This window comes from Peromyscus maniculatus, chromosome 13 (assembly GCF_049852395.1).
Source record: "Peromyscus maniculatus bairdii isolate BWxNUB_F1_BW_parent chromosome 13, HU_Pman_BW_mat_3.1, whole genome shotgun sequence".
Lineage (NCBI taxonomy): Eukaryota > Metazoa > Chordata > Mammalia > Rodentia > Cricetidae > Peromyscus > Peromyscus maniculatus.
In genome coordinates this window covers 23,665,648-23,690,803 of record NC_134864.1, presented here as the reverse complement: position 1 = coordinate 23,690,803, position 25,156 = coordinate 23,665,648, and the positions used below count along the sequence as shown (strand labels likewise).

The window sequence follows — 25,156 nt, the reverse complement described above, 5'->3', positions numbered from 1 at the left end:
AGATAAATACACAGAGACTTACTATTATTTATGAATGCCTGGCCTTAGCCTGGTTTGTTTCTTGCCAGCTTCTCTAACTTCAATTATCCCATTTCTCTTTGACTACCTCTTGCTTCTGGGCTTCTTACTTTTATCTTTCCTTCCTTCTTATTCCATGACTGGACCCTGGCACCCTCCTCTTTTCTTTCCCATTCTCCCTTCTTCTCTTGAGCCTAGATTTCTCCTATTTATTATCTCTACATGCCAGCCCCTCCTATCCTTTCTCGTGCCTTGCTAGTGGCCGTTCAGCCCTTTATTAGACCATCAGATGTTTTAGGCAGGCAAAGTAACACAGCTTCACAGAGTTGAACAAATGCAATATAAAAGAATGCAACACATCTTTGCATCACTAAACAAACATTCCACAGCATAGATGAATGTAACACATCCTAAACAAATATTCCACAACACTGTATAATTTTTTTATGTATGGCAACATGGACCATTTACTGGTTGCTTCCCACCCCTTCTTCCTATTTTAATGCTTTTCAATTACTCATCTTCTCACCATAAAACTCTCCTAGTTTGATATGTTGGGTGCTTAGGAACTGGAGAGAACTTAGAGTCCAAGGAATTCCCCTATCTCTGAACACAGGTATCTCCAAGATCCAACCACACACACCTTTATCTCCCATTCTAAAGAACTGGAAAATTCTACCACTAAGCACTTAAGACAGAAGGATCCCAACTTCTACTTCACCCAGCCCTAATCAGATTATTCCTTAAGAAATGTTGAGTCTGAGATATCTTGGCCTCCCAGAGAAGTTATGTTCCAGTTGGGCTTTGTGTACAGGCAGAAAAGCAGGAAACTAGTGAGAGATACCCTGTGTACAGGAAGTTAGTAAGAGATGCCCTTTATTCAACTGCTCTTCTCTGAAATAATCTGGGCCTCACCCCAAGGTTCTGATTAGACACCCGGATTCTAGCTATGATTGCCTCACTCATGGAGAGATCTACCAAGAACAGGAATACAATCTCTATGCAAAGAATGACCCATGTTAAGAGTTCTTCACAATCTTGATAGCTAAGATGCCTCTCTATTCTGAAATTCCTAAATAAGCACCTGCAATACAACCATCCTCCTTTTAAGAATCTGGGCTTGTTCAAGTGGGATGTTTTCCTTAGATTGACTTTGGGTTCCCTAAAACCCAAATGCAGATAAAGGTCCAATTTTCCCTGTCTGAATTCAAAGAAAGCAAAATGGATTTAGGAAGCTTCACTGACAACCATGACCAGTTATGTTCAAACATGTGAATCTATGATCCAATAGTATAATGTGCCCAACAAAGATGTTATGCTAATTGTAGACCAGAAACCCTAGGCAGGACAGGGCTTTCCTCATTCACTCCAGCAGGAACAGCCGGAGAGACTCCTGGGCAAGTAGACCTCTGAAGTTCCTGTTGTCCACAGAGGGCTGAGTGGATGGACAACTGCCCTTTATCTTGCCTCACCTCTTTTCATGTCCTGGGGCTGTGTACACCGTGTGCCAACTCCACTGCCTCATGTGACTGCCTTACCTACTGCACCACCCCAGGATGCTTTGCCTACCTTTGTTACAACTGAGAAAACACACACACAAAACAATGGCGACTCCAGGCCTCAGTCCATATGAACAATGCCCTTTATTTAGTAGAGAAAGGGTGGCCTTGCCAGATGCAGATGGCTCAGCAGACCATGGTCTGTCCTCCTGCCCTGGTAGTCTCAGCAATAAGACAGAATGTCTGAGAGAGTGGAGCATTTTTTTCTGAGTCCCAAATAGAGTTACCTGGGGTCACTATTGCAGAGGGAGGGATATTTCTCCATAGCCAAAAATGCCCTGGTATCACTCAGAGGGACTCTAAAAAAGTCACATGGAGGAGTCTTATGATTCTGTTGGCATTGCTGCCCACGCCATGGTAGTTGCGGTGGTATTGGTCTCTTCTCAGATGGCTGAAGAAAAGAGGTCCCCTGGCGTGAGGAAGGAGCAGCAGCCAAGCCAGAGAGATCCACCTTTTTTGGAGACCCAGTCAATACATCTTAAATGTGAAGCCTCTGTGGACAGGAGAGCCCTGAATAGGGACATCTGAGGCTGAGACTGGATTCCAAGAACAGCTTTCTGTCTCTACACAGGATGATGGCAGGGTGGGTCTTGCCTCACAAGAGAGCAGAGAGCTGCTGCTTACACAGCCTCCTGAAGCCAAGAGAAAGCTAAATTGAGCTAGGTGCTGTGGGGAAAATCGCTCTCAGGAAATGAGGTGCCCCAGGCCATGTTCCTTCAGGATGAACTGGGTTTGTCCTGGTGGTTTTTCTATGTAAGTCACAAGACTGGAATCCACTGCCTCTGGAAGGCTGGTGTAGACTTCACAGTCTGCAAATGCTATTGACCATCTTAGGCCCAACACAAAGGTCGAGTCAAGCAGCGAGAATAAAAGAGGATCCTACACCAGACTCGGGTGTGACTTCTCTCGATGAAACTGCAGGGAGAGAAAATCCATGAGAAGCTTCATTTCTCACTGGGGAAGCCTGGGACACCGGGGGCAAACCTAACCTTCCGCATAGCAGCAAAGGCAGGACCAAAGGTGGCTTTGACCTCTACACGGTCTCGGATCCAGGCTGGCAGCTTCGCCAGGACAGCAGGGCGGGCATAGCGATGATCCAGGAGCACAATGCTGGCGAAGTCTCTCTGGTGCCTAATGGCCCTGCCTGGGTAGTCACACAGGTTGGGACTCTTGAGTTCAATTGCCTACCAATACTGCATGTCCAGTGAGTCTCCTCCCTCATATGCTTCTCAAATGGACAACACAGCAGGAAAATCCCTCCTCCCTCAACCCATCCATCTGCCCAAGCAGCAGCCCAGATCACCTATGGATTGGTTTACAGCCTTCATACACAGATTCTCCACCAACAACTTCCCAGGGGGAGCCTGACCTCGTGTTCTAGGCTAAGAAAAAGAATAAATAGAAATTGGAAGATCAGAACTCCCTAGACATTTCCTTTCATCATCTGAAATACTGCCAATACTCACAAGGGTCTGATCCAAGTAGGCCATCTTCTCTTGCAACTCTGGAGACTTAAGGTTGGGGTAGGGCATCCCCACCATCACCACACACCTGCAGTGGGTTACATGGCCCATGGCATAAGTGACAAATAGCCATGAGGTCATCATCCACATGAGATCTACTACCTGCGATTTTGAACTAATTGTGTGTGATTCCAAGTCATGGCTGCCCACTTCTCTGTTCCACAAAGCCAGATGGAGAAAGGGTTCAGACATTACACCCACACCCTACGGACCCCAAGCTGTCCACATGGATACCGACCCTATGGCATGGCTCGCCAAGTAGGGCCCAGGGCCCTCAGCCCCAGAAGACAAAAGGACACCACACTTACCGACCCAGGTCATCAGAGAAGTTGATCCCTTCACTCATCTTCCCTCCAACCACAGAGAGGAGCAAGGCCCCTGTCAGATGGCTTCCTGCCTGAATGCAACACTGTGAGGAGAGCCACACCAGAGTGCCTGAGCCAAACCTGGGAGATCACAGCTGTTCCCAGCTGCCAGGCACAGAGGGCCTGTGGATCCAGCCTCATTACACCTCTCACCGTAATGCACTTGGAATATTCCATCAGCACCTGCTCCACCTGGCTTGCTCTCTTGGGCTCTTGGAATAGCTGTAGGAAGAAGGACACCCAGCAAAAAGCTTCAAAAGACTGAGTCTTGAGCCTCAGTCTGGGGTTTGAGCCTGGGCATGGAACATGTAATCAAGCTTTGGGGAATCCCTGCAGCCAGTGTCCAGACCTAGACTTGGTAGATTTAGAAGCTGGGAGAATCTGGACCATGCCAATTCCACAAGACTGAGGGCCCTGGGAAGAGTTGCAGGTAGCAATGTCTTCATAACCAGGCTAAGGGGCACTCACCTTTTTCTTGACAGACAAACGTGCCAGCAGGCCAGTCTTGTCCCAATGCGCATGTACCTGGCACAGGTACTCATAGGAAGGGAAGAAGCACACCACCCCTCCAGGGACCACGTTGCACAAGTTACAGAGGATGCGGCCTGTCTCCTCCATCTGCAGGAGGCAGACAAAGAGCTAGCCCGGAACAGGACCCAAAGCCACACCCACAGAGGATAGAAGCCAAGCATCTCCCTTTCTACAGCATGGAATGCACTACCCTCTTAATAGACATGCCCAACTGGGGATTGTGGTGAGTGCCTGCCTTTATGACACAACCCATCTCTGGCACCCCAGAAATGAGCCAGACTTTTGGTATGAACTGAGATCTCCCTAAGTCACAGTATCAAGAGGGACATTATCCAGAACAAATAAGCATTGAGATGTCACAGGAGTTGTGGCCAAGAAATGCATCCTTCCCAGGATACAGGCAAACAGCAAGAGGCCCCGCCCCCCATTGTTGGCCTCCTTCCATCCTGCATTAATAGGATGCTGGGAGCTCTTTAGAAAACATGTAGTAGTCTAAGGAGAGTGTGGGAGCCCACAAAGGTTTCCTCGTGAGATCTGAGTTTGCTTTATACAGCAGGGCTGCATTATGGGATGGCTGGATCACATGCATGCTTACCAGGTGTCTGTCATGGCCTACACTTGGCTTTGCTGGGGGAGGTTTTTGCTTCACCCCTTGGCATTTCTTTAAAAGCCTTTTAGTAGAGACAGAAAGTGATGGAGGGCTTGGACCCACACCCTCAAGGCTCTCCTGTGTTTTCCAGCTGTCTCTCTCTCCTCTATATTTCTATCTGCATATTCCACATTACTCCCTGCTCAAGAGTATCCTGGGGTGGAGTCAGAGCTGATCTCCCTCAAATGGTGCCTAAACAGAGCCTAACCAGAGTACTTGGCAAAAGCTTGGGGAGAAGCCCTTTGAGAAGCAGTCGGACTGCTCGGTGATTTTGTATTGAAAGTGAAGGTGGGGGGTTTTCTTCTCTGGAGGAAGAATTAGGGGTTGAAAGATGGTCGAGTAAGGCTACAGCGTAATTTCTCTCTTATCTAGGTTTATTTTTTTTTCTCTCTTAAAATTCTATCTATGAAAAATAAGGAAGGCAGAGTGTAGTAATATAGTGTAGGAAAAACTTAGAAAAGTAGAATTTAGGAATATAATGTAAAGTAAAACTTATAAAAACTAAGCAGCAACACAGAGGAACCATGTCCTGAATATTCTAACTATGGATCTAGGAATGCAAACTGGGAAAAATCAGAGGAAATACTATCAGAGAACATCTTAATGGGAGAAAAAGATTCCTGTGCGAAACTTCAGGTCCCAAGTGACAGAGGAGAGAATTTTCCCTGAGGTGGATATGGAGGAAACAGAAACCCTCTGCTCAGTCAGCAGTAACTAAGGAAACTTGTACCACACCAAACTAACAGAATTAGTTTCCTCTTGGCCACTGAAGCCAAAGATTAGAGGATAAAAGTTTGGGGGAAACTTGGTGGTCTTTCTCTCAAAAACTGAAAGCTTTCTTGGGAAAAACTTCATAATCTCTCTCTAAAATACTAAAAAGCCTTCCAGAACTTTCTTTCTCAGTTTCTCTTTCTGTAGGGGCAAAATTAGATTCACCTATTAATGATATGTATAGAAAAATCACCTGTGGGTCACTTTAAGAAAAAATAAAAAGACTACTTGGAGCTAGACAAATTCTCTCTGCTAGCACTGTCTCTTTCAAGCCTATATTAGAAAAAGAGCAGCCAGAAATCGCTCTGAAGCTAGAACTCAGCCATACACATGGGAAAGTGCAGAAGGAGGAAGCAATAATAAAGCCGAGCTGCGTCTGCACCTGGGCTGCCACGTAAGGGACTCTATCTGGGGGAGGATCTGAGCCAGGACAGGACAAAGAAGGGACAGATTCCTCCCCAAATTGTGCAGGACCTGGGAAGGCTGCTAGTGTAAAAAAAAAAAAAAAATCCATGTCTGGGTTCCAAGTGGCAGTTGCAGTGCAAAAAGCTAAGGCAGATTCAGGGAGAGAAGCCCCTACTTCCAGAAGCAGTTAGCAGAGGAACAAATCCGCCATTGTAGCTAAAAGGGATTATTTCTTGGGAAAGGGATGAGCTGAGACCAAAACGAGAGCTGTCTGGGAGGGAGTCTCTCTGAAGGAACTGTAGGAAAGCTCTGTTTTGAGTGCTTTCACTTCTTTTTACTGACTGGTTGGGGCAGATGAACAAGCCCCCAGGGAACTTTGCTTCAAGCAAGAAAGTACCACCAGAATACAAGCGGGCGGGTGTGACTCAGCTCCGGGTACAGTGTCAGGAAAGAAAAACATATAGCAATGCCAGCTCAGGGAGAACAGACATCTCCATATCTCCTGTGTTAAAAAAGCAAAAATCTTGACTCAAACTTCCCATGCTAAAAGCATAAACTTCACTTTAGAACCTTGCGTTTTAGTGTGTAAAGAGAAACAGAAGTGGCCAACATGAGAGGCACTATGGGAAAGGTAGTTTGTAGTCGCATGCCAATATAGAGAAAGGCAGCTTGGGAAATGAAGTCTGAAACATAGTGATGCTACAGAGAAAAGCATGCTGGGAAAGACAGCACAGGCAAGCCTGTATGGAGAAAAGGCAGACAAACTAGAACAAAAACTTTGAAATTCTCAACTTAAAACTTTGCTTTTGTAGCTGGGCGGTGGTGGCGCACACCTTTAGTCCCAGCACTTGGGAGGTAGAGGTAGGCGAATCTTTGTGAATTTGAGGCCAGCCTGATCTACAGAGCGATTTCCAAGACAGGCTCCAAAGCTACACAGAGAAACCCTGTCTCGGGGGGGGGGGGGGGGGGACTGCTTTTTTTCCAAGCATTGCTAAAAAGCTTGGCTTACCTCCCAAAAAACAAACGGGTGATCAAAAGCTTGCCTCTCGGGAGACATTTAAAATACTCACACTGTTTGTCACAAGCCACTTTAAAATCCTTACAAAAGCAAGGGAAAACAGTCCAAACACTGAACATTGGTTTACATATGAAAAAAACCTACGGGCAAACAATAAAAAGTTCTTTGCCCCTTGAACAGATAGGCTGTAACGAGTGATTCCTTCACAACTCTAATAGGGGGACAAGGAAGCAGGCACTCAAATGACTGCTTCACAGACGGGGACCCAACTCCACAAAATCTAGCCACATCACAAAACAGTCACTTCACTTGAACGTTCTCTATAAGAAAACAATGCTAAATCAGAATGCTTGCTCAGCGAACGCACTGATGTTTGTGAGGAATAGGAAAAATGTTCTAAATACGGATGTTAAAAAGATACAACTACAGTCTGAGCTAAATGACTCATGGTCAGTGTAAATCACAGTTGCTAATAATAACATCAGGCATTGAGAAGCTTATGAATGAGGTGAAAATACTAAATCAGAAAATGTTCTTTAGAGTACACTAATGAAGGATGTGTTTTATGAAACAACATCTATGATGTTGTTGTTGTTGTTGTTGTTGTTGCTCTTCTTCTTCTTCTTTTTTTTTTTTTTTTTTTTTTTTTGGATTTTCAAGACAGAGTTTCTCTGTGTAGTTTTGGAGCCTGTCCTGGATCTCGCTCTGTAGTCCAGGCTGGCCTCGAACTCACAGAAATCCACCTGGGTCTGCTTCCCAAGTGCTGGGATTAAAGGTGTACACCACTACCTCCCGGCTAACATCTATGTTCTTGACTCCTTTGAATAGTTGCAGTTTTGGAGAACAAATAACCTTGCCAGAAATATTGGGCTAATAAAAATCCATCAGAAATATCAGCATTGTTAAAAGAACTCATGGCAAATACAGCTTTAAAAAAAAAAATTAAGAAGGAGGAAAATTGTCTGAGAGTTTGATGAGTGTGGAACAGAGGAATGTCAGCTCCAATGACACTCCTCTAGAGGAACTGGAGGGATAAGCAGCTAAATCAATTTTCTGACATGAAGGTTCCATCTTGCAGTCTGGGGATAGTAGGAGAATAAGGAGACCTCCAGACTGCTGAGGGGTTTGGGATGAAGTTCCAGCAATGTTTTTGGTACACAGGGAAACCACTGAAAGCTGCAGGTCTGGAAACCCACTCCAACTTTGACAATCACAGGAAGTTGACTGTTGTAGAACTGCTATTCAAAAACGGGATGCGCTCAGGTTTTTCTTCTCATTCTCTTTTCTTCCTTTTTGGGTTTGATAACTAACAGTTTATTCTTATTTCTACTTTCTAAATGAAGTCCAAAGAAAATTACTCTCTGTCTAATTGGAAGATAATGTAACATCTCTTCTAACTGTTAAAAAATCTTTTCTAAATCTCTTCTAGGTGTTAAGAAATCTCTTTTAGGTGTTTGCTAAGTTAGATACTTGCTAATGTTAGTCCTATTCTTTCTAGTGTAAGCTAGTTCTGTTAAGAGAGTCTTTCTAATAGTTCTTATGAATATTTCCTTAAGAATATAAGCTGTAAGAAGTATAAATCAGCCGGGCGGTGGTGGCGCATCCCTTTAATCTCAGCACTTGGGAAGCAGAGCCAGGTGAATCTCTGTGAGTTATAGGCCACCCTGGTCTACAAAGCGAGATCCAGGACAGGCACCAAAACTATACAGAGAAACCCTGTCTCAAAAAAAAAGTATAAATCAGTATATGCTGAATGTGAGTTTGTGAAGAGTATAAATGTTGATGTGAGTCTAAATGCTCATGTAAGATAGCAAAAAAAAGTGTAAATATGTATAATGATAATAATTCAATTAAGAGAGTTGTAAATATGTATGGTGATATTTATACCAGAATTATGTTAAGGTTAATGAACCAGAGTTTTGAAAAAAGCTAAGGGAATCCTTAAGATGGATATAGTTTATTGGATTCGGTTAGCATAAAGAGCTTATTGATTTAAAAAGGGCTTGGCACAGCTAAGGCTGTTATACACATCTTAAGACCCATTCCAAAAACGATATGCCATCTCTATCATCCTCCACTCCTGTCACTGAGAGGTGTGGCAGCTATGAAGATTGCTGTGGAGGTTGTAAGCTCAATAGGAACCTGGGCCAGAGCTAAATTAAGCTCAGTACGCCTTCCTACCAGAGGCTGAGAGTCAATGACAGGCAACTTTCTCTTGATAACTATCAGCCTGAGACAGAGGATGCTTGATGAAAAGCATATCTCCATGACGGGTAATGGAAGAAATAATCATAGAGAACGACCTAAGACAGAAGACCTCAGTCTATTCTGTGTTGCCTCAGGGACTCTTTAAAAAAATTAAAGAGGGACCTGTGGGAACCCACAAAGTTTTCCCATGAGATCTGAGCTTGCTTTATACAGCAGGGCTGCATTAGGGAATGGCTGGACCACATGCATGGTCACCAGGTATCTGGGATGGTCTATACTTAACTGGGCTGAGAGGAGGTCTTTTGCTCCACCTCTTGGCATTCCTTTAAAAGCCCTTTAGTAGAGACAGAAGGGGATGGTAGGTTTGGACCCAGGCCCTCTTGAGGCTATCCTGTGATTTCTGTCTCTCTCTCCTCTATATTTCTATCTACATATTCCTCATTTCTCTCTGCTCAAGAGTACCCTTAGAGAGGGGACAGAGGGAGCTGGTCTCCTTCAGGAGAGGAAGCAGCCAAGATCTTCCTTGATAAATATCCAAAAAAAAAAAAAAATTGAATTTCCTCATGCCAGACGTGACTATCTGCCCCAATGCCAATGCTGCTAAGAATTCTCCCCTGGCCATACAACAGAGAAGACAGGATGTGGGCTGGCACTAACCATCTGAGGCAGCTCTCTCCTCTGGTAGGTGAATTCCAGCTGTTGGTTAGAGGGTCCGCTGCATATAATAAGGGGCAAGATGTTGTCTGGAGGGATCACGTGACCTGGTGATATCAAAAAGGAGGGCTGAAAATTAGTGTCCAGGTAGGGCAGTTTCTCAAATCATTTCCCCAACCAGAGGCAGGAATTTTAAATGCACACAACTTCTCTCTGCTCTGACATAGCCAACGTAAGCAATGTGGTGAGGAGAGCCCAGGACTGAAGAACCTGGGAAAAGTATGGTGGTGAGCAAACCCACTGAGAATAAGGCTCAAGCCCAGTGGTGCCCTCTGAACTTTGGCCAGGTGTAACTAAATCAAGACCTCAGAGTTCTTGGCCCACTCTACGCTCCCCACAGTTCCTTACCACAGGAGAACTCCACCACACGCTCAGCTTCCACTCCAGAACATGCCAGCAGCTGCTCCCGAAAGTCAGACACCTGCAGCCACAACATCAGGGCCCTGTGACCTCAGAGCTTGGGGGGTTGTGTGCTCTGCAGTGAAGGTAAGAAAAGTCTGGGATAGGAGGCAGCAAACCCATACACCAGAAGAGGAAGTACAAGGGCCAATGACCTTCAGTTAAAACAACTGATAACAGCATCCAGTGTTGACAGAAAGCTTAAGAAAAAAAGAGCAAAGGAAGATGGCACATTTGGCTCCAGGCCCTTTCTGTTTATCAAAATCAACAGTGTACACTACTATCTACAATATACAAAGAACTCAAAAATGAAACAAGAAACCAAACAACCCAGTGAGGAAATGGACTGACAAAACAAAGAGTTCTCAATACAGGAAAAAAGAAACAGCCAATAAATGTATGAAAAATGTTCAGCTTTATAAGCTACCAGAGAACTGAAAATCAAAACTGCATTAAGATCCCTACCTTATCCTAACCTAATGACAGTCAAGAAAGCAGAACACTCAAGGCTTAGGGATCATCAGGAAGAGGTGGAAAAGGGAAGAAAGACTTTAAGAGCCAGAGGTGGTAAGTAACATTAAGAAAACTGTTTCACGCTGGGCGGTGGTGGTGGACGCCTTTAGTCCCAGCACTCGGGAGGCAGAGGCAGGCGGATCTGTGAGTTCGAGGCCAGCCTGGTCTACCGAGTGAGTTCCAGGACAGGCACCAAAACTACACAAAGAAACCCTGTCTTGAAGAAAAAAAAAAAGAAAAGAAAAGAAAACTGTTTCAGGACACAAGAGGGCAGGTTAACTATGTCACAGTGATTGTGACAGACTGAGACCAGAGCAAGCTCAAGCCAGGCAGAATCACAGCATGGACAGAGCTGTGGGGACAAAATCCCACCACTAACTGAGGAATGACTGGTCTTTGACAGATGCTGGGAGAGGGAAGTCAGTTTTCTTTAAGGATGTGAGTCTCTAGTACACCAATCACACAGGACTTCCTGCCACGACTAACTGGGCAACACAAAATGGACATAATGGGAAGAGGTGGAGGGGACAATGAATATGTTCAAAATACATCATATGAATTTCTCAAAGAATGAAAATATTGCTTAAAAGGCCAGAAAACAGAAAAAACGAGTGCTGGCCCGGATGTGGACAATAGAAGCCCTTAAACACCACTCATAAAAATGGGCATCACCTAGCCAGGTGATGGTGGCGCACGCCTTTAATCCCAACACTCGGAAAGGCAGGGCCAGGCGGATCTCTGTGAGTTCAAGGCCAGCCTGGTCCAGGACAGGAACCAAAACTACACAAAGAAGCCCTGTCTGGAAAAACCAAAAACCAGAAACCAAAAAAAAAAAAAAAAAAAAAAAGAAAGAAAAGAAAAGAAAAAGAAAATGGAGTCTAGCCACTATGGAAGGAAATTCAGTATGCAGGTTTCTCAAAACAGAACACATAGAAAATATGGCCCAGCTGAATGAAAAAATGAAATAAAAGGAGGAGGCCAGGACTCCTCCTGAAGTGCGGAGAAGATTTTCATTGTAGATCTAAGAATCTAAGAGAGAAAGCAGGCAGAGGGACGAGTCCAGCTGAACATGACCAGCAGACGAAATGGTACCACCAGAGGAGAGGGATGGGGGTGTGGGGGAGCAAGAGAGGAGCTGACTGAGAGTCTGCCCTGGCCAGGGCCAAGAGAGCAGCACAGCCAACGTGGCTGAGTCACACAGGGATCAGGCTTGGGGAAGGGAAGAGGAAGTCCAGCCCCAGGAGGGGAGAACTTTTGGTGGGGGGGCAGGGTGAGAAGAGCTGAGAGGAACCACAGGTGCCATGCTGGCTGGGAGAGCTGAGAGAGTATACCCTTTGGCATGTTAACAGACACCTCAGTTAGCCCTTTGTCCCCTTTTCTGAGACCTAACACCAGCTACGCTACCCCAGCAGAATATTCAGCCCGAACCCCGCAGTGTACCACAGAGCACTTCACACCAGTGGTCACTGCAGCACCGAGTACAAAGCCCAATTAGTAAATAAGATACCCATCAACAGAGGCTTGGACAAAGAAAATGTGGCCTTTCATCCAGCACTCTCTCTGTGAGTTTGAGGCCAGCATGATCTACACAGTGAGTCCCAAGACAGCCAGGGCTACACAGTGAAATCCTGTCTCCAAAAATATATATGTGTGTGTGTGTGTGTGTGTGTGTGTGTGTGTGTGTGTGTGTGTGTGTGTGTGTAGTTGTCAGAAAACATGGTTGCAACCGAGGAAGATCACATTAAGTGATTAAGCCAGCCACAGTCCTAGAGTCTCTATAAATAATGAAATCATTACATGTACACAACACACAGTTGAAGTGACACTGTCTATGGGGACAATGGGGACCAATGAGAGGGAAAGGAGTGAGAACAGGGAAGAGAGTGAGATACAAGGAGGAATATGCTCAACATATATACATGTACAAAACATCTAATAAATAATTGGGGGGCTGGAGAGATGGCTATGTGGTTAAGAGCATTCAATGCTCTGGTTCAGCATTTAGGTTTGGTTCCCAGCATCCACATAGTGACTAACAACAGTCTGTAATTCCAGTCAAGGCCATTCAAGACTACATAGTAAGAGCTGGGCATGGTGATACACACCTTTAATCTCAGGACCTGAGAGGCAGAGGCAGGTCTATCTATCTCTGTGAGTTTGAGGCCAGCCTGGTCTACAGAGTGAATGCAAGGGCTATGTAGAGAGACCCTGTCTCAAAACAAACAAACATATACAAAATCTACAGGGTAAGACACCATCCCCCCCCCAAAAAAAATAAAATAAATAAAAAACAAAGGGCTGGAAAGATGGCTCAGAGGTTAAGAGCACTGACTTCTCTTCTAGAAGTCCTAAGTTCAATTCCCAGCAACTACATGGTGGCTCACAGCCATCTGTAATGAGATCTGGTGCCCTCTTCTGGCCTGCAGTCATACATGCTGTATACATAATAAATAAATAAATCTTTAAAAAAAAAAAAAAAAAAAACAGAACAATAATGACCATGCACTACATTAACCCACCAAATAAATACAAATATACAAATCTGTGTGCACACACACACCACAAACCAAAAACAAAACAAATGCCTATGTGGGCTTGGAATGTGCCTTGGCAGCAGAGCATATGCCTGGCCCACACATGGTTCTGAGGTCCATCGGCAGTGATACAGGGAAAACAAAACAGAAAAGCCAAAGGAAGCTCGGGGACCATTCCAGCAGGCAGCAAAGGCTGGAGCTGTGCTTAGGAGCCCAACAGTGTTAACCCTGAGTGCACTCGGGATGAAATCAGGAAACGGTCCTTAGATCTGCTTTGTTCTCATTGATCACAGAACCAGAGAAATGGGAAAACAGTCTAAGTGACAATCAAAGTGGGCGCGGTATGAGTGGCATATGGGGAAATGTAACATATCTATGTAATCAGAATGTAATATGCTAGAATAAATATCTGCTGACAAGGATAAATATTAACATTTTGCTGCAGAGAGAAAAAGCAAATGATACCAATAATGTAGAGTGTGGTTTTTAAAAAATATGTACATACATATGCAAAATGTATGTAAGTCCAAACGGAGGGTGCATACACCTGCATGAATCTTTTGTTGGTAGAATTCTGATGTCCACAGCTTGCCTTTGATTTCTATAATAAAACTATATAACTTTTCTAAGATCATACATGTAATCACCTTCTAAGAGAGATGCTGGTACCAGAAGGGGACTAAGTCAGAGTCTGGGACTACAGAGGGCTTTTCTCAGAGAAGCCTGCTCCGGGGCGCACGCCAGCCCAAAGGCAAGGGCAGCGGCCCCTAGTGAGCACTGCTGGGCCTGCATGTGCTGGCCCATTTCTGTTTAGGGTTCCAGGGGACAGAGAAGAGAGCCCACACACCTATGTCCTGGGGGTGCCTTACCGGCTGCATGGTGCCGCCAGCAATGACCACTGCCCGGCATTCCTTCACCACCTGGGCAAAATGCACAGCTGGGTTCAAGAGCAAGAATTTGAGGCTGCTTTGACCAACACTGCCTGAAAGACAGACAGACAGACAAAAGGCAAAGGGAGGAGCAGATTAGGCACAGGAAACCCCAGATGATCCACAGAGGCCCGCAAGCTAGCACTCTCCCTTTAAGAAAAAACCCATCTCTCTTGCCATCGGTACTATGGACTTATGTGAAGACTCGGGTGCAAAGAGAGTCTGGCCAGAATCACATAACCCTCAGACGAGAAAACAAAAACCAAGTCCAACCCCATCTAACCTCAACCGTGAGATTCTAGGTTCTGTAGGGACCTTGCCTGAGACAATTCGGCACCTCTGAAACCCAGTCTCCAGGACCACTGCCAGCTCCAGGCCTGGAGTGGCTCCTTCACACACAGCGTAGGGGCAGTATGGTAGAGCCCTTTCAAGCTGGGCCCCTTTGTGACGAGCAGTCGATTACCTTGGCGGCTCAGGATAACCCTGCCATCCTGGTTGGCAGTGGTGAGGGCTGCCAGAAAGGCCTCAATGTGCATCAGTGGAGAGGCAGGCCGTGGGGCTGTGGCCTGGCCTTCCTCCAGGGAGTCTGCAGAAAAGGGTGGGGTGGGAAAGAAGGCCTTCCTCAGGTCAAGTCCATGCTCTTCCCAAGGGCCTGTGCCTGGCTCTTCTCTCTCACCATCCCAACTCACCCTCAGTAGGCCCTGACTGCAGGCTCTTCAGGAAGTGCTGGAAGCCGTCCAGATGGCGGTTCTCCTGAGAGGCCGAGGGAGACGGAAGAACAACTCCAAAGCGTTCTGTGAAGCCAAAGAGCTATGTGTGGGGAGAGCAGGGCAGACACACAGAATGAGAAGAGACCCCGAATGAGACCCCGAGCCAGTCTGCAGTCCCCTTCCCCCCACGCCAGAGGCCACTCCACGCTATGGACAGTGGAATCAGAGGCCTGGGTCCCCGGGGCAGCAGAGTAAAGCAGGCAGGGCTGCTCTGGCCCCTCGCCAGGACAGCGGGAGAGGTACCTTCCTGCTGACCATGCTCTTCTCCAAGTAGCGCTGCACCTGTAAAACCAGCACAGGCCTATGTGAGACGGAAGCAAAGTGTGGTCCAAACTCTACAGAGATGGCCACCCCATACCACTAAGGGGCTCCGGCTCACCGGCACCTCAGAGGAGCCCAAAGCATCCTAAGAAAGCTTACTGGTCTACTTTCTGAGGTCACGGCTCTACTACCCATAACAACTCAGGGTTCCGCACGGGGACCTCACAACCATAGCCTCCTCACAAATATCCCCACTGCTCTCATCACCCTAAGGGTGTTCAAGACAAGACCTGAAGGCTGAGAAGGTTGGCTCAGCCGAGAAGAGCACTGGCTGCTCTCCCAGAAGACCTGGAACCTACATGGCGGTTCACAACCATCCACAGTTCCAGTTCTGGCGGATCCGATGCCCTCTCATGACCTCCTCGGACACCAGGCACACATGTGGTACACAGACATACATGCAGGCAAAACACTCATACATACAAAATTGTAAAAGTGCCCATATGCAGACCGGGCCTTGAAGAAGTAAAAGGTAGTTTGAAAACAATCCCAAGGGCTGTGGAGATGGCTCACAAGCTTGCCACACAACCATGAAAGCTGAGTTGGAATACTCAGAGAACACACAAAAGCCAGATTCAGTGATGCGAGCATCCATAACCCCAGTGCTCTTACTGAGAAATGGGATGCAGAGACAAGAGACAGCCAAGAAGCCTGCGAGCCAGTGGAAAACCAGGGCAGGAAGCAAGGACCAACAAGGAGCATGGTCCTCGGATCTGACACACACTGGGGCACAGGCACACCTGAATTCAAAACATGAATGTGCGCACATGCACACAGCACACACATAAAAAGACTAATCTTTTTAAAAACACAGAAAAAAAAATCCAATCCTTTGCACAAAAGCAAGCAGGCGGTAGGTCCTGGGCCTGTCCCAGGAAAGACTGAGTTGCAGTCCCCCACTGTGTTCAGTATGTAGGGATTGGTGCCTCGGCTCGGTTCACAATTTGAGAGCAAGAGGTTGGATGACTTAGAAAAACGGCTACAAAGACTGGCATCTGGTTAAGACTGCTGCAGCCAGCCTTCACAAAACCAGCGAGGAGGGAGAGGGCTGAAGCAAGCTGGAGAAGGAGCATGGGACCTGTCAGCTATTCAGAGTGGACCACAAAGGGGAGAAGAGAGGTACCAAAGGTGACTGAGAGGATCCCAGTAGTCACAATGATCAAAGGCGTAGTCTAAGGGACAGCGATTTGAAAATGAAGGCAGCCGGGTGGTGACGGCACATGCCTTTAACTCCAGCAGAGACAGAAGCAGGTGAATCTATGAGTTTGAGGCCAGAATGACTTCTAGGACAGCCAAGGCTACACAGAGAAACCCTGTCTTGAAAAACAAACATATTGTCCTCGAGGGCTGGAGAGATGACTCAGAGGTTAAAAGCACTGGCTGCTCCTCCAGAGGTCCTGAGTTCAATTCCCAGCAACCACATGGTAGCTCACAACCATCTATAATGGGATCTTGTGACCTCTGGTGTGTAGGAATACATGCATGCAGAACACTGTATAATAATAAATAAATCTTTAAGAGAGAGAGGAGGGAGGGAGGGAGAGAGGGAGGGAGGGAGGGAGGGAGGGAGGGAGGGAGGGAGGGAGGGAGGGAGGGAGGAAGGAAGGAAGGAAGGAAGGAAGGAAGGAAGGAAGGAAGGAAGGAAGGAAGGAAATGAAAGGAAAGCAGGAAGGAAGTGAAAGGAAAGCAGGAGGGAATCAGATCTAGGAAGGGTCTAGCTGGGTTTGAGCACTGGCCCAATCTAGCCACCCTTGGTTCACTGGTGTGTAGCTTGGGCCAGTCCTCCAGAGCAACTATTCCTGTTCCCATTTAAGAACGGCCATTTAACCATAGTGCTCAGAACAAAGGGACAGCATCCACGGAGGAAATAATACTCAATTTAGACACACGAGGTTGTGGTTTAGTTTCACAGCTACCATCACCTGTGGGAGCATCAGATGGCAAAGGCAATATAAGCAGAGGTCAGAGACTGCCATCCAACCCAAGGCTCCAGCAGGAAGAGAAGTCAGGCAGTCTCAGCCATGTTCTCACCCTGCTCGCCTCAAACATTACACCACGGATTATAATCTGAAAACAGTTCCCTGGAGAAAGACTGGCAGAACGGAGATGGGAAAGGATGGAGAGGACCAGAAGCTGGGTTTAGGCCTCGGAGTGCAAACAACAGCAACGTCCCTTGCCAAACCCTACAACTGCCAACCCCACTGAAGACCACTTGGCTGTCGCTGCCCAGTTTGAAGACCTACTAACTGCCTGTTCCTGATTCAGGTCCTGGGACGGTCAACTATTCAAGGACAGTGATTTGCATTTTTACTTCTTCCTTGTTTATTTTGATCATGTGCTAGAGGCAGAACACAAGGCCTTACTCCTAACAGGCAAGTGCTCCACAGCTGCACTCCATCCCACAGCTGCACTCCACCCCACCTGTCCACAGCTGCACTCCACCCCACCTGTCCACAGCTGCACTCCATCCCCCACCTGTCCACAGCTGCACTCCACCCCACCTCTCCACACCTGCACTCCACCCCACCTGTCCACAGCTGCACTCCACCCCACCTGTCCACAGCTGCACTCCACCCCACCTGTCCACAGCTGCACTCCACCCCACCTGTCCCACACCTGCACTCCACCCCACCTGTCCCACAGCTGCACTCCATCCCCACCTCTCCACAGCTGCACTCCACCCCACCTGTCCCACACCTGCACTCCACCCCACCTGTCCCACACCTGCACTCCACCCCACCTGTCCCACACCTGCACTCCACCCCACCTGTCCCACAGCTGCACTCCATCCCACCTGTCCACAGCTGCACTCCACCCCACCTCTCCCACAGCTGCACTCCACCCCACCTCTCCCACAGCTGCACTCCATCCCCACCTGTCCACAGCTGCACTCCACCCCACCTCTCCCACAGCTGCACTCCATCCCACCTGTCCACAGCTGCACTCCACCCCACCTCTCCCACAGCTGCACTCCATCCCACCTGTCCACAGCTGCACTCCACCCCACCTCTCCTTTCTAGCCTTAAGTAAATCAGAAGGTGCTTAAATCAGAATAGACCTTTACCTTGAATAGGTTGATGTTGTCCACCTGGCTCTGAAAGAGAAAGTCGTTGATGCTCTTCAGCTCAGACCCTGCAAACAGACAAAGGACCCTGGTTTTGTACCTTGCTGAGTCCCCTGCTCAGTCCCAGGGTGGAGCTCTGAGTGGTTCACACCACCTCCCACCCTCAACAGCGACTTCCTCACCTGTCTGGAGCAGGCTCTGTGTACTAGGATTTTGCTTAACATTACCTAAAAAAAGGAATTTGAGTAGGTCATGGTGGCAGTTCTCTGCTCACTTAAGCTCTCAACTCTGTCCTGTCTCCATGAACTACAAGGAACATTCATATTTCTAGAGACTTTGCTTGGGGCATTTACAGCAGACAAAGAACACACTAAGAAGATAGGAGGTTCCAGGAGCCCAAGGCCAGGCAGGGGACAGGGACAGAGCAGTCTCCCCACTGTCACTCTGAGCAGGGCAAGGGGAAAAATAGGATCTTCCAGAATAAAAATAGGATCTTCCTGTGACACAGGCAGAGGGAGAAGTCGAGAGTACCAGCATGGGACAAGATCTCTCTAGAAAAGCCTGTCCTGGCTTTCTGGAAATCCAGCTCCACAGAAGCTTTTAAAAGCATATTCATGGGGCTGGAGAGGTGGCTCAGTAGTTAAGAGCACTGGCTGCTCTTCCAGAGGTCCTGAGTTCAATTCCCAGCAACCACGTGGTGGCTCACAACCATCCATAGTGAGATCTGGTGCCCTCTTCTGGCCTGCGGGCAAACATGTAGACAGAACATTGTATACATAATAAATAAATCTTTTTAGAAAAAAAAAAAAAAGGCATGTTCATATAATGAAACAGTCCCAGACCAGAACAACCCAAGACTTGGATGCCGGAGTCAGCAGCCTCCAGTCTCACAAGCCACAGGCAGGTCGCACCCTGAGCTTTAGCTTTTCCTCTGTAACGAGGCTTAAAGTTCCTGGGCTTCCAGCCACACAGGGGCAAATAAGAACTGCCTGTGTGTCAGTGCCAGAATGCCACATGGCTGTGACTATGCCACACAACAGGTTTCGCTCTGCACCGTGTGATTAACATAACCATGCAGTCAGGTTTCCTAAAGTGGAAGGAGCAAACCATGGGGAAGTCACTAGGGGACAAAAGTCGCAACAAGGAAAAGCTGTGGTCGAACATCTCAAGTTAAACTGGAAAGAACATCCCCAAATGATCCAACCAGGGCTTCAAAGCGGAACACACCCTGTGTGCTGACTGGCATTCAAGGAACAAGGCTAACACCACCACATGAAGCTGAGGAGTGGTCCAGGGGATGACGCTCCTACCTCCCAAAACAGCCACAAACTTCTCCAGCAAGTACAGGATCTGCTTGATGTACATTAGGTTCTTGGCCTTCAAACGCTTCCTGAGGAAGAAGTCACAGGGAGAGCTACCACAGGATCCTGCAGTAGCTTCCCTCCACCTGGACGCCACTGGGCCTTTCTGCCTAGGGCCTGGCACGCTGGGCTGTGAGCTACGAACCCTCCAGCAGATAAAAAAGGCTGCCTAAGACCAAGGCTTTCAGAGCCTGCTGCTCTGTCCAAAAAGCCTAGGATGTGGAGGGCACACACTAGAACAGACCAGTTCAAGCGAATCCTCCAAGACCTGGGCACTAACAGTAACCTCCATTGTGCTCTGGAAGGCTGAGCTGGAGGCCACTGAGACTGAGCATGGCTAGATCTTCTTCCTCAGGGTAGTGTCTTACCCGTATCTTTCCATGTACTGGAGTAACTGGGAATAGGCCTGGCAGAGCTGGGGAGAAAACAGAACAGCATGAAGGCATCCCAGGATACGGTTAAGGGGATCTCAGCAGAGAGACATTAGTCCGTGTCTAGGAAATGTCGGCCCAGGATACCATCAAGGTGATGGGCAGCTTGACAGAAACAGACAAGGGCCAAGCATGTAGAGGCCATGGGCTGATGACAGCTGAGAGGGGGTAAGGGGGGGGGGGGAAGGCCAAAGGAGAACTGGGTTAGGAGATGACTCACACTCCACCAAGAGTAAGATTCAAGACGGTGACAGCTAATCACCTAGGTTTCATGCTCAGAAGCCAGGAGTCAAATGCTGGCTCACCTCAATCTGTGTAGTGTGGGTACATGACACACAGTTTTGCCCTCCAGAACCCCAAAGCTCCGAAGCTGAAGCGGTGAACCCCCGCCCCAAGAGAAAAGTGCAAGGCACACAGAACGCCTTTCAAGGCTTGCCACATACCAGATTGACAGTAAACAGGAGCCTGCAGAGACCCCCCAAAGCAGTATCAATAATGATAAAATGCGACCCTGTGAGACTCCTGGTCCCTGACGCCACCATCCTACTGACAGAGAACTAGTTAGCAGCGTCCTGGTTGAAGGATAGCTGAAGACAGAAGATGCCACTCTGCTCAAGCTGGGTACCAAGAACCTCACGCTTGCCGATGAACAGGAAAAGACAGGGTTTCGGTTCAGCTCGCCCTCTACCGAGCCCAACATCCAGAGGAATTCCTGGCCTGGGCATTTAAAGGAATGACCTATGTCACTCTGCCCAAGACGGGAGAGGCTGCCCCACCTGGGAACCATTGACCTCTGTGCTGTAGATGTTGGTGATGGTGTCGATCAGGTTGTGCGCCTCATCGATGATGACCACTTGGCCTTGCAGCCTGATTCCCGCAGCCTGTCTGGTGGCTGCATGCAGCAGCATTGGGTAAGGCAGCACCACCAGCTGTAGGGAAAGATGACCGTCGGACAGTGAAGCTACCAGTCTTGCACATGGCAGAAGGCTTATCCTGCAATAAACTCCAGGCTACTAGAGTCCTGTGGAGTTGTTCGGTTTCTCACGCCGACCTTGCACAGGGGTGTTCAAGCCAGACCAGCACAGCTCAGTGTTCTGCTGCTCCGACAGACCTTCCTTCAGATGTTTTATGTGGACTGTCAACTGTGAGGAACCAACATTGGAGCTGGTCATCTGGGGAAGGGGACGGGGTGGAGTCCCTGGAGGTGAACCTCATCTAAGATCCCAAGTAGCCCTCAGGCTCCAAACTTCTTCAGCACAGAGTACCAGAAAGCAACAGCAGCCTGTGGTCCTGGAGCTGTGACCCTGGCAAAACCTAATTTAAGTGACCCTTGGTTTCTCATCAGCTAAGTGAATCTGACAAACCATGTCAATTGAGGGGTGAGTATAACATCAAATCTGAAGGTATATGTTGCTATGAATATCTTCCAATTAAAAAACAGATAAGTGAGGGAGATCACTCTGTTGGTAAAGCGTTTTCCTTGAAAGCAAGGGCTAAGTCTGAGCCACAAACCCATGGGGAAAAAGCCAGGGGTGGTGGTACCGCTTGAAATCCCAGCAGCAGGGAGACAAGAACAGGCTCACATACCCACTAAGCTTTGCCACACCCAAAGTTGCACACACATGCGTGCAGACACATGCACCCACCAAACACATACAAAAAGATACCGATAAGGAAAATTCAGAAAACTGGAAACTCAAGGCCCAGGTGCCAATGTGGGTACCAGCATTTAAGACAGCGAGAGAAGAGAAAATCATCTTTTCTGGGCCCCAGTGTTCTCATGGGGAGAACAGGGCTATTTCAATGGACTGTTACAAAGGAAAACAAGGCGAAAACTGCTTTCACATGTCAAGACCACGCCAATTTCACGTCCTCATACTTCTATATAAATGGCGGCAGCACTAACTCACTGAGACATCTGTAGACAGCCCCCAGTTTGTCTGTGAGTGCCCACATAGAGCAGGGACATCACGAGTGAGCACTGCACTGTGCAGTGTGATGACTGAGACCTGCCCTCTTTTGAAATCCATCTAAGTCTCCCAGGTGACACAGATCTCCCTATGAGTGACGCGTTTCAGGGAGGGAGCAAGACAGCATGACGTCAGCCATAGTGAACAGCAAGGGGCTGTCAGACAAAAATCAGCGTTTCCTCTCCATATAAAGATAGGGCAGGTCTGAGCAAGACAGGATTGCCAGGTGCAGGCAGGCGGCGGATACGTCAGCAGTCAACCTGAAAAGCCGTTTGGTTATGCTCACGTTCTGGGCTCAACTCCTGCCCGACACCCTTTCAGTCTGGTTCCTTCGGATGAGCAACTCTTAGGATGACCAGGCTCCTATCCGCTGAATGCTCAATAACACCAACTGGCCTCTAGCCCAAAGCAACTCCACGCTCTGGATAAGATAATCTTGTGCCGTGGGGATGCGATGCAGCACAGTTGTCTGCCTAACCTATGCAGGGACATCCGCAACTACTAGAGAGGAAGGGAAAAGCCTTGCAAGCCCCAGTTAGTGCAAGAACTTCTTCCCATTTCTCCAGCACACTCACCTGGGCTGCAGGGATGGCAAAGCGGCTTCCGTAATAGGGGCAGGCCCGTGCCTCCTTCCCAAGGGCCACAAGCTGCTCCATGTCCTTCACCTCCAGCAGAATCTCGTCCCGGAGAAGCTGCATCTGCTCATGGTTATGGAATGGGCAAGAGGTCTGGATTTTCGTTCTCCTTCTCTTTGGCTTGTCTTCCCCAGCTCCGTTCTTCTCTGTGGTGGGACAGTTGAGAGAAAGCAAGGACAGGAAGGAGCTCTGGGGTCAGAAGTAGGTGCAGCGATGTCCAAACACGTCTCTTGCTGCCGACTGTGGACTCATCAGAGCACTCTGGGATTTTACTTTATACCCTCCATAGATGGCACAAACATCTCTGAGCCAGGTCCCTGACCCCTGACCCAGACCCAGAAAGCCTGCTTGCCCATTATTTCTGGGTAACACAGTCTTCATCGTCACGGCCCTGTAACAACCCCACCACATTCCTGCCACTTCCACTGTCCAGCACGGCCCACCTTCCTGTGCATACCGTGTTTGCTTCTCTGCATGTCCACGCAGCGGTCATTCATAAGCTGCACAGAACCCAGCTTTTTCACATCTTCATTCACACAAAGGTTCTGTAAGGCAGGAGAGAAGGAGAGCGAAAGCGGTGGTCTTCATGCACATTGGGCAAAACCTCGACCACCAAGTTCACCCTCAGTCAGCCCTAAATATTGTCTCATCTTGACCTGTTTCCCCTCAAATACAGAATGGACTGTTAATATAAATGCGACCACTAAACTGCTCTTCTGCCTTCCTGAGTGAAAGAAACTTGTCTGTGCCCAAGGTATAGCACACAAAACGCATCACCTTTTCTGAGACTGGAGCTGCTGTCTTCAAATGTGCCGCCCACTGTGGTCTGCACTAGTCAGTGCCGACTTATCTACTCTTAGTTTAGGTGTGTGGGTGTTCCGTCTGCATGTATGTCTGCGCACCCTGTGTGTCTGGTCCCCAAGGAGGCTAGAGGACAGCCTACGATCACCTGGACTAGAGTAACAGATGTATAGATGCTAGAAATTGAACCTGGATCCTCTGGAAGAGCAACAAGTGCTCTTATCCCCCGAGTCATCTCTCCAGCCCATTTTAGGTAGTTTGGAAGCTTGCAGCTTGCTTCTTTGCAGCTAGAGCCCTGGCCCCATTTGGGTATGAGAGGTTTGGGGTTTTTTTGTTTGTTTAGTTGGTTAGTTTTTTTTTTTTTTGGGGGGGGTGGGTTGGAGGAGGAGGTTCAAGACAGGGTTTCACTGTGTATCCCTGGCTGTCCTGGATCTCGTTCTGTAGACCAGGCTGGCCTCAAACTCACAGAGCTCTGTCTGCCTGTGACTCCCAAGTGCTGGGATTAAAGGCAAGCGCCGCCACGACCCAGCTTTTTATTTTTTTGAGACAGGGTCTCACTACATAGCTCTGACTTCCTGGAACTCACTACATCAACCAGGCTGGCCTTAAACTCAGAGACTTGCCTGCCTCTGCCTCCCTATGTATTGGGATTAAAGATGTGGCCCCACCACCATGCCTGACTTAAATGAACGCTTTTTTAATGTGCTGATAGTCTGTTTCTTTTCCAACCAAAGGGTGAGTTTTCTGTGAGGTTTTTTTTTTTTTTTTGGGAAACAGCTCATTAAATAAAATATACTGTCCTTTGTTGTGGTCTCTGGGACTGGATGAAAGAAGCATGACCAATAGTACAGTTTTTAATTTCTATTTTTTGAGATTATAATTACAATATTTTTCCCTTCCCTTCCTCTCTACAAATGCCCCTGGATCTCTTTCAAACTCATGGCCTCTTTCTTCATGAATTGATATTACAGCCTTATACGTATACATACATGCATAAGTATCCCTAACTACAGCCTGCTCCGTCTGTAACTATGTTTTCACTGACCCTTTGGTCTAGGATAACCAATGTTGTGCTCTTCCCTGGGGAAGACTGTTTCTCCCACTCTCAGCGTTCCTGAGTTCAGCTCAACATCTTTGATACTGACTACTGACAGGCTTCTGTTAAAGACCGGAAACTGTGCTGGCTGAAGGTTACAGGAAGGACCTCTACCCAGCCTGCTCCTCCTGCACCTTCTCAAGAACAACACGCCAGCAAAGGAGCAGGGATCCCAATGCCTCCCTCGCCTCCACCCCACCAGTTTTCTATGCCTGGGCCAGGACAAAAGAACACAGAAGAAGGAATCTGTCTGGGCTGAGCTCCCCATACCCACCCCCTTTGCTTACCTGCCGAGAGCCAAGAGAGACTAGCCGGGTTTCCTTGCCAAAGGGGCTCTTCCGTACCTCATGTATAAACTGGGCCAGCTGTGAGTGTGTCCGACTGCAGTAATAAATCTGACAGAGGAGAGTAAGGGGTTCAAAGAGGGGTCTGACCAGCTCATACTGGCCTGAGGTCCCGCAGGGGGAAGGAGGACGGTCACAAGTGCACACGTCAGCTCAGGTCAGCTAACACCTGAGGAGGGCTTAACAGTGCTCTGGAAGTCCAAGCAGTCCCCAGGACTCAACTCTCA

The 25,156-nt window shown here is 47.9% G+C and overlaps 1 protein-coding gene across 8 annotated transcripts in view; it reads right to left on the bottom strand.

Annotated features, from left to right (window-relative positions):
• The window catches only part of Ddx11 (DEAD/H-box helicase 11), a 117,739-nt gene that overhangs the window by 80,025 nt on the left and 12,558 nt on the right, over positions 1-25,156 (bottom strand). For 3 of the 8 annotated variants that reach the window (XM_076549776.1, XM_076549778.1, XM_076549781.1), the window contains 21 exons: positions 24,873-24,980; positions 23,146-23,233; positions 22,629-22,834; positions 20,860-21,012; positions 20,021-20,067; positions 19,602-19,681; positions 18,474-18,518; positions 18,292-18,359; positions 15,150-15,188; positions 14,826-14,946; positions 14,600-14,722; positions 14,077-14,189; positions 10,110-10,182; positions 9,705-9,808; positions 3,934-4,083; positions 3,619-3,687; positions 3,409-3,509; positions 3,044-3,128; positions 2,881-2,959; positions 2,567-2,721; positions 1,631-2,492 (listed from right to left, as the gene is read on the bottom strand). In XM_076549776.1, coding sequence (XP_076405891.1) covers positions 2,457-2,492; positions 2,567-2,721; positions 2,881-2,959; positions 3,044-3,128; positions 3,409-3,509; positions 3,619-3,687; positions 3,934-4,083; positions 9,705-9,808; positions 10,110-10,182; positions 14,077-14,189; positions 14,600-14,722; positions 14,826-14,946; positions 15,150-15,188; positions 18,292-18,359; positions 18,474-18,518; positions 19,602-19,681; positions 20,021-20,067; positions 20,860-21,012; positions 22,629-22,834; positions 23,146-23,233; positions 24,873-24,980 — 2,043 coding nt within the window. In that variant the 3' untranslated portion in view covers positions 1,631-2,456. Of the gene's footprint in view, positions 1-1,630; positions 2,493-2,566; positions 2,722-2,880; positions 2,960-3,043; positions 3,129-3,408; positions 3,536-3,618; positions 3,688-3,933; positions 4,084-9,704; positions 9,809-10,109; positions 10,183-14,076; positions 14,190-14,599; positions 14,723-14,825; positions 14,947-15,149; positions 15,189-18,291; positions 18,360-18,473; positions 18,519-19,601; positions 19,682-20,020; positions 20,068-20,859; positions 21,013-22,628; positions 22,835-23,145; positions 23,234-24,872; positions 24,981-25,156 lie in introns of those variants that run through there. The other 5 variants (XR_013043999.1, XR_013044000.1, XM_076549777.1 and 2 more) reach the window with 5 other exon arrangements.